This window comes from Castor canadensis, chromosome 18, assembly GCF_047511655.1.
Source record: "Castor canadensis chromosome 18, mCasCan1.hap1v2, whole genome shotgun sequence".
Lineage (NCBI taxonomy): Eukaryota > Metazoa > Chordata > Mammalia > Rodentia > Castoridae > Castor > Castor canadensis.
Genome location: NC_133403.1, coordinates 38,698,806 through 38,711,202, shown reverse-complemented (window position 1 = coordinate 38,711,202; position 12,397 = coordinate 38,698,806). Strand labels below are relative to the sequence as shown.

The 12,397-nt window shown below is 46.0% G+C and overlaps 1 protein-coding gene across 10 annotated transcripts in view; it reads right to left on the bottom strand.

The window, feature by feature from the left end:
• Positions 1-8,790, bottom strand: part of Atxn2 (ataxin 2) — a 94,397-nt gene extending 85,607 nt beyond the window's left edge. For 6 of the 10 annotated variants that reach the window (XM_020177935.2, XM_020177933.2, XM_074061180.1 and 3 more), the window contains exon 1: positions 8,287-8,620. In XM_020177935.2, coding sequence (XP_020033524.2) covers positions 8,287-8,501 — 215 coding nt within the window. In that variant the 5' untranslated portion in view covers positions 8,502-8,620. Of the gene's footprint in view, positions 1-8,286 lie in introns of all 10 variants that reach the window. The other 4 variants (XM_020177931.2, XM_020177932.2, XM_074061179.1 and 1 more) reach the window with 3 other exon arrangements.
• Between the last annotated feature and the right edge of the window lie 3,607 nt (positions 8,791-12,397).

Below are 12,397 nucleotides of genomic sequence, written 5' to 3'. Positions count from 1 at the left end.
ACCTCGCTTTTTAAGGAAGGGATTCTTTTATATGACACAGAAACTAAGCCAGGGAGCAACTATGCCCACTCACTCAGCCTGAGAACCAAGCACAGCTCCAGGAAATGGTGAAGCAAGCCAAGCTCCTGCCCCAGAGAGCTTCAATGTTCCCTACCTTGGGGTGAACCAAGACTCTAGCTTACACCAGGGTTGCCAGGTCAAATCTCAATTTCAGATAAATGAGTAATTTTGTCCCACACAATTTTAGACACATTATACTAGAAAGTTAGTCAGAGTTTGTCACTTTTTGGGGGTGGGGGAAGCAGTAAAAGGAATGAACTCAGGACTTCACACGTGCTAGCCCAAGTAGTCTACCACTCAACTACCACCAGCCCCTAGATTCAAATTTGACTGGGCTCTGACAACCCTAACCTACACGGAACCTCAAAATTTCCTCGATCCTTTTACTCCATTTTAGTGCCTATACAGCAGTAGGCTCTTTTGAATACATCAAAGAAAAATTACATTTCACATTGCAACGCAGTATCTATATTAACTCCACCAACAGTTTCTTGAAATAACCCTTACCCTTGAGAGTGCAATACGTTCTAGTATTTCCTACTCTTTTTTCCTTTTTCTAAAAATGCTTTGTCATGACCCACTAAAGTGATTTCACAATCTACTAAGGGGTCATGCCCTGCACTCTGAAAAATACTTCTTGAGAGATATGAAAAGTCATTTAGCCTTGTCTTATGAGTCACCATTACGAGCACATTAATTAGCTAACTCCGTTGTGCCATAAAATGGTCATACTAGGGCCCAAGGCACTACGAACAGTTAAAAGCCCAGGAAGCTTTTTGAGCTCGTGTCCGATTTCTGTAACTCTCCAGTCTCTACACCTTTTATCATACTATTAGTTCTCACTGGTGGCAATATGTTTGCCTCGAAAAGTTTTACCGTTCTATTTGCTGGCAACCTGTAAGCCACTTAAAAAAATAAAATAAAAACACCTAAGTGGAATCACTTGTAAGGTAAAAGCAAATGAGGTCTGAAAGCAGCCCAAGGAGCTCCCGTTTCTGTATTCTGCACAGAGCCTTTCCGTCTGCAATTCCTGATCTCCAGCTAAGTCCACCATACATACCTATCAGCCCCAAAAGAAAAATGCACCACTTGTTCAAAAACAGCCTTAAAATAAAGCTACAATCAAGAATAATCTTAACTATGCACAAAAATCCCTAAGAACTTTGTAAATAAATTTCTAAAAGCACTATGCGAAGTGGCAGTGCCACAGAGGACATCATGCTGAACTCCCGATACACTTAGTAAAAATAAGTCACACTCACTTACCAACCTCACACCACAAGCTGAAAGACTTACACAGTAACATTTTATTCAATTCCCTAAGTGCAGTCTGCTACCAATTATGGCATGAAATTGTTATTTTATAGCCACTTAGCCCAACTTCAAGGCTTAAATTATAAGCAATCTACATAAGAATCTTTAAAAAGAGAATTTTACATTTTCTCATGAATGCAAATGCAAATAGTAATTATTTGCCAATAAAAGCCTAAGTTTTAAACAGTTGTGGCAAGTTTTCATAAACAACCCAGATGTATAACTACACAAAACTATTTTTTAAAAAATAATAAAACCAAAAATCTTGGCATTTTAGTAGATTTCAAGCTATATGTGTACAGAATTATGTATTAAGAACAAAGAAAAGGCAACAGACCTTGAGTCAAACTCAAGACTATAAGACACCGTGAAGGGCAAGAACAGTCCAGGACTGTACTCTTTACACTCCAAGGGTAAATTTTGATTCTTTAGGCCAGGCCTCTACACCACTGGTCCCTAGCCCCTCATTTTCATTACGTAGGGTCTGTGTTTGAGTTCTATAAAGGTTGCTTTGGACAAGTCCCCTAATCGCTCCAAGTTCAGGTTGTTTTCCGCTCTATGCCATGACATTTTCTGTTATCTCTTCGTGCTCAAAGATTCTATCATTTTAGGAAAAATACCTAAGTGTTTTAAAAGATGATATATACTATTGAATTCAAAACTGTATGTGCCATATCTCCTTTTGTTCAACATGTATGTATAAATGTTCACAAAGATTCTGACATCTTGTACACCAAGGTCCTAGCAACCTCGTGAGAAAAAAATATATTAGGGGATAGTTTAGTTTTTAAAGTTTTTTTGCATCAGTTACCTTTTTTTCTACAAAGAACACTTTGTAGAAAAATATTCTTATAGAATTTCTTGCTTCAAATTATGAGAACTTCCAACTATAAACAAAGCAGTACTTATTCAAAGACTTTTCTCTATTTATTAATTTCAGGAATCTATTACCATTTAAAAACAAAAAGAAAAGAAAGAAAGAGGAGAGAGAGGAAAGGAAGGAAGGAAGGGAGAAAGGAAGGAAAGAAGGGAGGAAGAAGGGAGGGAGGAAGGAGGGAGGGAGGGAGGGAGGGAGGAAGGAGGGAGGGAGGGAGGGAGGGAGGGAGGAAGGAAGGAAGGAAGGAAGGTGCTGTGGACACCTGCTTAACTATAGTTCTTATCTCTACTACCCTGCCCCAGTTTAAGATCAGGGACCACATTCCACATGTCTATACTCCCATACAGCTAGATCTAGGTATCTACAGTATTCTCATAAAGTGATAAAATCTCTTTAAACAGGAATGTAGTTTATGGCCCAACTGCCTACAAAATTGCAAATCTGTTTTGTTAGGCAGACACCTTAATGAAAAACAGTATTAAGATCTCAGTTCAAAGCCAGCACTGGAAAATTGTTCAGAGACCCTACCTTGAAAATAACCAACACACACACACACACACACACACACACACACACACACACACACACACACGTGGCTCATATGGTAGAGCACCTGAGGAGAATCTCAGTTCAAGGACAGCCCAGAAAAGTAGTTCACAAGACCCCAAATCCAAAACAAACAGAGCAAAAAAAAAGAAATAAGCCACATGTGGTATCACCTTGTAATCCCAGCAGTCAGGAAGCTCAGAGGAGGACTGTGTTTTGAGGCCAGCCTAGGCTACACAGTTAGACCCTATCAACAACACAGTAAGATACAGCTTAACCTAGTTCTAATCATAAGTGATACCAGCTTCCTATTCACTGACAAACAAGTTTTCTAAGAAAAACATCCCTAACTTTTGAAATATTCTAGCTAAGGAGGCAAAAACACCTTAAGAAAAAAAATCAGGGTACTTTTTATTTTAGTGGCACTCATGCTCAACAGACAACTACAGCAACCTCTTGAAACCGTATGGTAATAGTCACAGGTGACCCAGATATGCTCCAAATAAACCCAAGTAGTTCCAATTAAATAGACATAGCAGCAGGTAGGCCCGCTAATAAAACCTATTTGCACCTCCATTAAAGCTGTCACTATCGTTTAAAATAGATACAAAAATAGTTTTCTTCACACTCAACTATTTATACAATATCAAAATACTATTACTACGTAGCCAAAATAGAAAAATTATAATTCTAGGGAAAGACCTTCTGAAACCTTAAAATTCCTTTCAAGGGAACAACACACAGGGCTATGGTGAAAGTTCTAACACAGCTGCAGCTACTTAGGACAAAAAAAAAAAAAAAAAAATCAGATCCTTCTTTAAGTGGAAACATATGGCTATTAAATAGCTATGATATGAGTTAATGTCCCCCGTGTAAAACTGTAACTTCCTAATTAGCAAAACACTGAAAATACAAGTTTAGATTCAACCAAAATAGGAACCATGACTGATCCCCACATCACTTTCACTATGTTTTAAAATGTAAAATCTCAGAGAAACTACAGGGTTACTTTTTACTTTGGCAAACACAGATAAGCGTTTTGGGGTTTTGCCCCATATTAAAGTGTACTTTCTCCAGGCACTTGGAATGAAAATACAAATAATCAGATAAAAATAAACAAGGGAGCGCTTTACCTGTAAACACCTAAAGGCCAGTTAAGTCTTTTGGTCTAATTACATTGGAATAACTAAATGGGTATCGAACCCCTCATGAAAGAATGACCTGACAAACAATAAGTCAGTTTAAACCTTAATCTACAGTGCAAAAGCAAATGGTAAAATACCTAAGCTTCCTCCAGATCTTGGTTCAGTTTCTACCTCTTAAAATGAAGTCTCCTCTAATCCATTTAAGGTACAATCTACTGCCCCACCCCCTTAATCTTCTTTCCTCTAATCCCAGTCTCATCTAATATTATACACATGTTGCTAATTTTATGTCTTGTTTATTGCCTGCCTCCTCACATCAGAACTCAAACTCCAAGACAGAGCATGGTGGTGCATGCCTGTAATCTCAGCACTTCAGAGGCTGAGTCAGGAGGATTATGAATTAAGAAGCCAGCTTGGGCTGGCTTAGAGAAAGAGGAAAAAAAGCCGGGGTGGGGGGTGGGGGGGGGGAGGGAAGAAAAAAAAGAGAGAAAGGAATGTGGACAGGGAAGAGATACGGATGAACCCCAATAGTGCTGCAAAACTACGCACAAGTTACCAGAAACAATTTGGTCGTAAGACTGGCAGCTAATAAACTTCTAGATGGGGTGTTAACAAACAAACAAAAAAAAGCCAAAAAGCTTTAGAACAGTTCTCCCAGGAATTTGACAGTAGTCAGTACAGAATCAGCAGGACAGATACAGCATGGATCCACAGCAGCAGTATCTATTACAGGTCTTCACATACACTGCCTCATTAAGTCCTCACAGCACTCCATTCAAACTCAAGTATAAATAATCGGGTAACTAACAGAAGCACTTAATTACATATGTGCTGCATAGAAAATGCAATTTTTCAGCCAGATGCCAGTGGTTCACACCTGTAATCCTAGCTACTTTGGAGGCTGAGATTGGAAGGATACAGGCTGGAGGCCAGCCCAGGCAAAGAGTTTTCAAGACCCCCCCCATTTCCAAAATAACCACAGAAAAATGGACTGGAGGTGTGGCTCAAGTGTACGGCACTTGCTTTGCAAGCCAGAACTGCAAGCCAGAACTGAATTCAAACTCCAGTCTCGCCTCCCCCAAAACAGCTGTAAGTGTACAGATGCTCATTACATCCATGCCGACAAAGGCTAAAAAGTAGAAACCCCAATTCCCGCAATAATTAAGTAGAAACTTTGCAATAGGTAACTTATGGTTGAGTAGAAATCTTTAAAAAATTACCAAAAGGTAGAGGAAAAATGCTGACCACAAAACTAAGGAAAGAGTGTAAGAATTAGATTTAGAGCTAGGTGTGCATGCCTGTAGTCCCAACACTCGGGAGGCAGATGCAGGAGGATTAGGAGTTTGAGGCCAGCCTGGGCTCTATAGAGAGACCCTCATCCCCCCCTCCCCTACACACACAAAAGAAGGCAGGGCACGAGTTTGGCTCAAGCTTGTAATCCTAGCTACTTGGAAGACAGAAAATGGGAGGATCTAGGAATGAGGTCACCATGGCCAAAAAGTTCAAAGGACCCCCATCTCAACCAATAAAAGCTGAGTGTGTACCTGTCATCCCAGTCACAAGGAGGCATAAATAGGAGGATAGTGGTCCAGGAAGGCTGGGACATAAAGGAGACCCAATCTCAAAAACAACTAAAGCAAAAAAACCTGAGGGGGTGGCTCAAGTGGTAGAACACAGAGATCCTGAGTCCAACCCCCAGTACCACAAAAAAAAGTTATGTTCAAATTTTAAGAATGTGCCCAGCACAGGTGACTCAACACCTATAATACTAGCTACTTGGGAGGCTGAGATAGGGAGGATCACACTTTGAGACCACCCTGGCAAACAGTTCTTGAGAGACTGAGTCTCCAAAATAACCAGAGCAAAACAGACTGCAGGTGTGGCTCAAGAGGCAAAGAACCTGCTTTGCAAGTATGAAGTCCTGAGTTTAAACCCAGTACCACCAAAAATAAAAATGAAAAATTTTAAGAATGTAATTACATTGTTATTTCCTAAAGTTAAGACAGCCACCTTTAAGTGTATATGATTAATAAACCACTTTGAAAGTAAAAAATCTGTATCTGACAAGTCAAATGTAATCAGATATAGAACGGTTACTTAAAGCAAACATGAATTTCTAAACTTTCAAAAGTATTTTGCTATCTCAAAAACGTCAAACCAAAATTTTCTTTCCTCATCCTTGCTCCCAGAACCTTATTTTAATTACTGATACACAAAGTGAGAAGATACCAGAAGTGTAACTGATTTACAAAGAACCCAGTAAATGACTAAAAATTCAAGGTAATTCAAAATACATTAACTGAAGATCTGTACAGAAAATTTCACATTTTATGAATCCAATACATTAGACAAAGATTCGCTTATCAAAAAGAAAAAGAGGCACAATTTATGCCTCGAGTAAAAGAATTTAAAGCACCGAATAATTTTTGCCAAGCGTCAAGTAACAGGAAAAATAATCAGTGGTACTAAAACATCCTAAGTATCATTCATCACTCAACCTGTGCCAGGGTATATTCTTGTAATCTAACTTCAAACCAATGCAACATAAAACGTTAATTTTTCATTTTTAATTATTTAAACTTAAAATACATTTGCCAGATTTCTTCCTGATAACTCAGAAGAAAAACATAGGATGCATCTTTTTCTATGCACTACTTTCATGTTTCCGTTTCTCACTAGGTGCACGGAAAGGGGACCATGAAGTCGGAGTATCCCAAGTGCACTCGCTTCACACAAGAGGAAATTGGGAACGTAGGGGTTACAAGTTAAAAAACCACTGCTCCCAGAATTCCTTAAAAGCCTGCTCTGATTCATCTCGATGGCTAACTTCTGGTGCTGTACACGAAAATTCTTTGAAAATGGACTGCTGAGAACGTGCTAAGAAGAAAATTCAGTGCATGAAAACTCTCCTTGGCCACCTTGGGAAGCCCTAGACCACAGGCTACGAAAGGAGGACGCTGGTCACTGGCCCTGCGATCAGGCCCAAGCCTGAGGGAGGCTCGGCAGAGGGTGCAGCACGGATGGACTGAGCACCGGGGAACTGGACTTGCGTGCCCTTGGTACGCGCTGGCGGCACTCCCCGATTTAAGGGCACCGGCCACAATGGAATGGAGTCTTTTGGCATTCGCTTCTCCGTTTGAACACTAAGCATTTTCTTAGTTCATGAAACACGAACTGACAACCACCCCACCCCCACCAGGCCTTCCCGCACATACACGCCCTCCCGAATCAAACCCAGGGAGCTGGGACAACACCGGGCCTCCAGCTCCCACCCCGATCCCGGGCTATGCGGAGGGGCGAAGGGTCGAAGGCGCAGGCAAGCACCCGCATTTTCACCTTCGGAAACCCACCACGTCCGTTCCCTGCTGCGATTCCTCGCCGCCAGAAATTTCAGAAAGTGGGGCGGGGGCTGGGAACAAATGCGCAGCGTGCGGGCTCCCTCCTGCCACCAGCAACTGCCCCCCCACCGCCACCACCACTCCCCGATCTCCCGAGTCCGGTCCTCGCCCACAGCGCTCCGAGGGCGCCTTCTCCTCCGCACAGCAATGCGGATCGGCCACCACCCGCGCGCCGGGGGCCTTGCGGGGAAGGAGGGAACAGGCGCTCCCGCCTCTCCGCCAGGTGCGGGCGGGCGGGCGGCCACTCCGGAGTTCGGGAGCCCCCATCCGCCGCCACCTTCGGTCTACAGGGGGGAAGGGTGAGGGTGGCTGCTGCCCACCCACCTCGCCAGTCCTTCCATCTTCTCCAGGGCAGGGAGGGGGGATGGTGGAGGACACCGGGTAGCGATCCGGAGAAGCCCGGTAGCTGCCCCGTGAGCGGACACCGGCGACGATGCCCTAACTTCCCCTCTCACGACATTCCCGCACCCGGGAAGAGGCAGGTTTCAGGACACAGACCCAAACCCTAAAGACCCCCTCCCTACGTTTATATTCCAGCTAGGGGTGGAGACCCTACTCAAGCATCCTCCAATTTGGGGCAGGGGAGACTTCAAGAAGGTGGAACGGGGGATGACATTTGCAAAGACCAGCGATCCCCTTTCCCAACACTCAAAAGGGGAGGGGAGGCTGCCCGGTCCCTCCATCTTGACCGTTTGGGGGAGGGGAGGGGATATTGCAGGAGGCTGGACACCGCCTGACAATCGCAGAGGAATGTCGCTACGCCCCCACCCCAGTCCCACGCTGCAGACCCGAGCGGGGCCCCCACCGCCACCGCGAGACCCCAGCCCACCCCCCCTCAGGCCGGCGGGTCACGGGGCGGGTCGGCGGTGTGGGCCGCGGGGGAGGGGACGCGAGGCCCCGGATCGGCCGGGCCCGGAGCGGAGGGGGCTGCGGCGCCGACACCCACCTGCCCAGGCCTGGCCGCCCGCCGCCAGTGCCCGCCGCGGCCGCCGAGGAAGAGGAGGTGGAAGCCGGGACCGAGGGCGACGAGACCGAGGACGGTGACGGCGCGACGGAGGGCGACGTGAGAAGGCCGACGCCACCGCCGGGCTTGCGGGCATTGGTGGCCGCGGGCTGCTGTTGCTGCTGCTGCTGCTGCTGTTGCTGAGGCTTCAGCGACATGGTGAGCGGCCCATACACCGGCTCGCACGCCGGGCGGGGAAAGCCGGGAGCCGGGCGCGCCAAGGAGACGCCGGAACGCGGCGGGGACGCGCGGGCGCCCAGCGGGGAGGCGAGGGGTGGTGCGGCCGGGGGGGCGAGGGGCAGAAGGAGAACGACGAAGGGGCGAGGAGGCCCGCCGAGACCGAAGAGCTGCCGAGAGCCGGGCCGGGACGTGCCGCCGCCGTTGCCGTTGCTACCAAAACAGTCTGAAGCGGAGGGAGGCGAGCGCTGCCCTCGGGGAGGGGGGCCGGGGCCGCACGGGGGAGGGGCGGCGGAGGGATACGCGTCCGCGCCGCCCCGCCCGCCGCGCCGCGCCGTCCGCGGGAGCGAGCACCGCCCGGGCCATCCCGCTGTAGCGAGGCGGCCAGGCCCGGTGGCCGCCGCGGGGCCCCGAGGAGCTGCAGCCGCGGAGCGCATCGGGGTCGGGCACGCCGAAGCGCCAGGCGGCGATGCCGGGCTGGCACGGAGTTGAGGGGACGGGGACTCTTTACCGGAAGTCGGAAGGGTCGGGCGGAAGCAGAACGTGAGGCGTCCCGGGAGGGACACGTGAGGAGCGGGCGCAGCGCTGGGCCGCGTTCGCTGGGGTCGGACGAGGGCCGCCCTGCCCGGATCCGCCCTCCCCAAGGCGGGCCTGCCCTTCGGAGAGGGCGTGTGGGTCTTCGCCTCCGGGGCCGGCCTGGCGTGGAGGGCGAAAGGGAAGCGCTCTTCCCCCGCGACTGGCCTTCCGCGTCCTCAGCCTCCTAGCAGGACCTCGATTGCCCCCACCTGATGCAACCTGGAAACTGGACCGCCAGTGCCTTCGGGGCGGAGACTGTGTATGCAACGTGTAAAGCGCCCGGAACACGACAGACCGTGGGACGCGGCATCCCGAGGTTCCCTTTGTGTCCCCAGCACACAGTAGGCCCCCAAGTGTCACTGCGAGTCCCAAGGCAGCCGCGTTTCTTTCCCTGCCAGGACTGGAACCGAGCCACCCCCTGGGGAGCCAGCCCCCAGCTGGTTAACTTTTCCCCACATTTTCCACCCCAGCAACGCAATACCCAGAAAACTCTTTTGGGGATCTGACCTTCATTTGAACCCGTTTTCCCTCACTTGAACTTCGTTTTCCTCATTCAGGAGACTGAAAAGGAAATGGACGTGATCTCTAGAGCTATGGCTAGTGGGGTCTCGCTGTGGATAATGGGTTTTCCCTCGCTCGAGACAAAACAGTCCTCACAAGAATGTGAACTTTACACCTTGATCGCTTTACAAGTTTTACTTTAACCTAGGGAGCCAGCCGGCACGGTAGCCCGTTTTTTAAAATGTGTTGTAATTAAACTGGAAGCAAGTAGATGACTTTTTATTTTTTTGAGCCATGAATTTTGTTTTTTAAAAAAGTGAAATTACTTAAGAAAATAATACGGAAAAAAAAAACACCAAAATTTCGCTGATCTGCTAGAATTGTCATGATAAACACCTACAAAAACTTGGGCGGATGATTAAGCTAGGAGTCTGTAGCCCAATTGGAATTAAATGAACCTCCTACATAGTTAAAGTAAAAATGATTATTATACTTAGCAAGCACTTGAAAAGTAGGAAGTCAGAAATCAGCTGTATTTCCTATCTGCAGTAAAAAGAGGATTTCAAGAGGAACTAGTATTCCTTTAAACCCACAGTTGCAAAACTCTTAAAAATCTAAAGGAAATTGGAACTAAACATTCAGATGAGGAAGCCAAAACAACTGGAGGGACCATGATCCAAAGGCAATCGCCCTTCTCTGATTTAAAGATCTGATAGCCATAGCTGGAGCCAACTTCCCAGAATTCAATGGGAGGACCTGGTTCTAAGCACGTGGGAAGAAAAAGAAAAGTTGAAGAGGAATACCTGAAGTTGACATGACTGAATTTAATTTCATTTAGGCTGGCTGAGAAAGTTCAAGTTCTAATCCACTATCACTGAAAAAGATTAAGTTTTATTAAGGCATAATTTACATACTATGAAATTCACCTATTTTTGTGTTCCATTCACTGATTCTCAGTAAATTCAGAGTTATAAAACATCACCATTAATTTCAAAACATTTCCATCATTCCTGGAACATCCTTCATAGCTTGTGCACCGTGGCTCATGCCTGTAATCCTAGCTACTCAGGAAGCAGAGATTGGGGGATCATGGTTCGAAGCCAGCTCAAGGCAAATAGTTGGTGAGATCCTCTCTCTAAAAAACCCAATACAAAAATAGGGTTGGTGGAGTGCCTGCCTAACAAGTTTGAGGCTCTGAGTTCAACCCAGTACCACCAAAAAAAAAGAAAAAAAATGCCAAAAACATCCTCATTTGCAGTTACTCCTGGTTCTCATTCTCAGTCCCAGGCAACCACTAATCTACTTTCTCTGTAAATAGGTTTGTCTATTCTGGATATTTCATAGAAATGGAATCTTAACCATATGTGGCCTTTTGTGTCTTTCTTCCACTCAGCATAGTGGTTTTGAGGCTTATCTGTTGCATTGTGCATCAGTGTTTCATTCCTTATCATTGCTGAATAGTGCTCCATTGTATGAACAGATTCATTTTGTATCTTCTTGCCAGTTGGTGCACATTTTGCTGATTTCAGGTTTTTTTCTATTGTGAATAATGCTGTGAACATTCGTGACTATAGTCCTATGTTTTCAGATAGACATACACTTTCATTTTTCTTGGGTAGGTTCCTAAAAAGGAGTCACACGTGCATGGTAAACTTATTTTATCAGATACTGTCAGATTCTTTTCCAGAGTAGTTGCACCATTTTACATTCACACCCAGAACACAAGTATGTTTATCATAAAAATTGAATTCTGCTTTTTATTAAAAAGGAAACTGATAGTCCGCCTAGATGGGAAAGGCTAGAACATCTGCCTAGCAAGTATGAGAAGCCATGAGTTCAACACCCATTACCGCCAAAAACAGATAATAACGGTGTGGCAGGCAGCCTCATAATGGCCCCAAATGATCCTTGCCTCTTGGAGTTCATAGCCTTGGGCTGGCGGAATGGCTCAAGTGGTAAAGCGCTTGCCTCACAAGCATGAGGCCCTGAGTTCAAACCCCAGTACTGCAAAAAAAAAAAAAAAAAAAAATTAATGGAGTTCATACCCTTGAAGTCGGCCCCATTAGGATATAAAGTTGTACCTCATGACTCCCTTCTGAAAGTTGGGGACGGGGGGAATTATGGCTTTTCACTTTTCTTTTGGTGGTATTGGGATATGAATTTAGGGCCTTCTTCTACCACTTGAGCCATACCTCCAGTCCTTTTTATTTTAGATGTTCTTGTTGTTTTTTGGTGGGGTTTGAATACTTAGAGCCTCACACTTGCTAGGCAGGTGCTGTACCACTTGAGCCACTCCACCAGCCCTTTGTGTGTATGTGTTGGGTATTTTCAAGATGGAGTCCCTTAGATTATCTGGCTTGAAACTATGAAACTCCCAAACAGCTAGGATTGCAGGCATGAACCATGGATGCCTTGCTTTGCTTTACTTATTTTTCTGAGAGGGCCTCCCTTTTTTTATACCTGGGCTGGTCTGGACCATTGATCCTATTTATGCTTCCAGTGTAGCACACCCAGCGTGAAAATACACCTGTAATCCCAGCTACTTGAGAGGCAGAGATAGAAGGATCAAGGTTTGAGGGCAGCTTGCACAAAAAGTTAGTGAAACCTTATCTGAAAGAACAACCTGTACATGTGGTACATGCCTGTAATCCCAACTTGGAGTCAGAGGTAGAAGGATCAAGGGCTGAGGTTGGCCCTGGGCAAAAAAAAGTACAAGATGCTACCTAAAAAATAACTGAAGTAAAAAGGGCTGAGGATGTCCTCAAGTGATAGAACACCTGCCTAGCAAGCAAAAGACCCT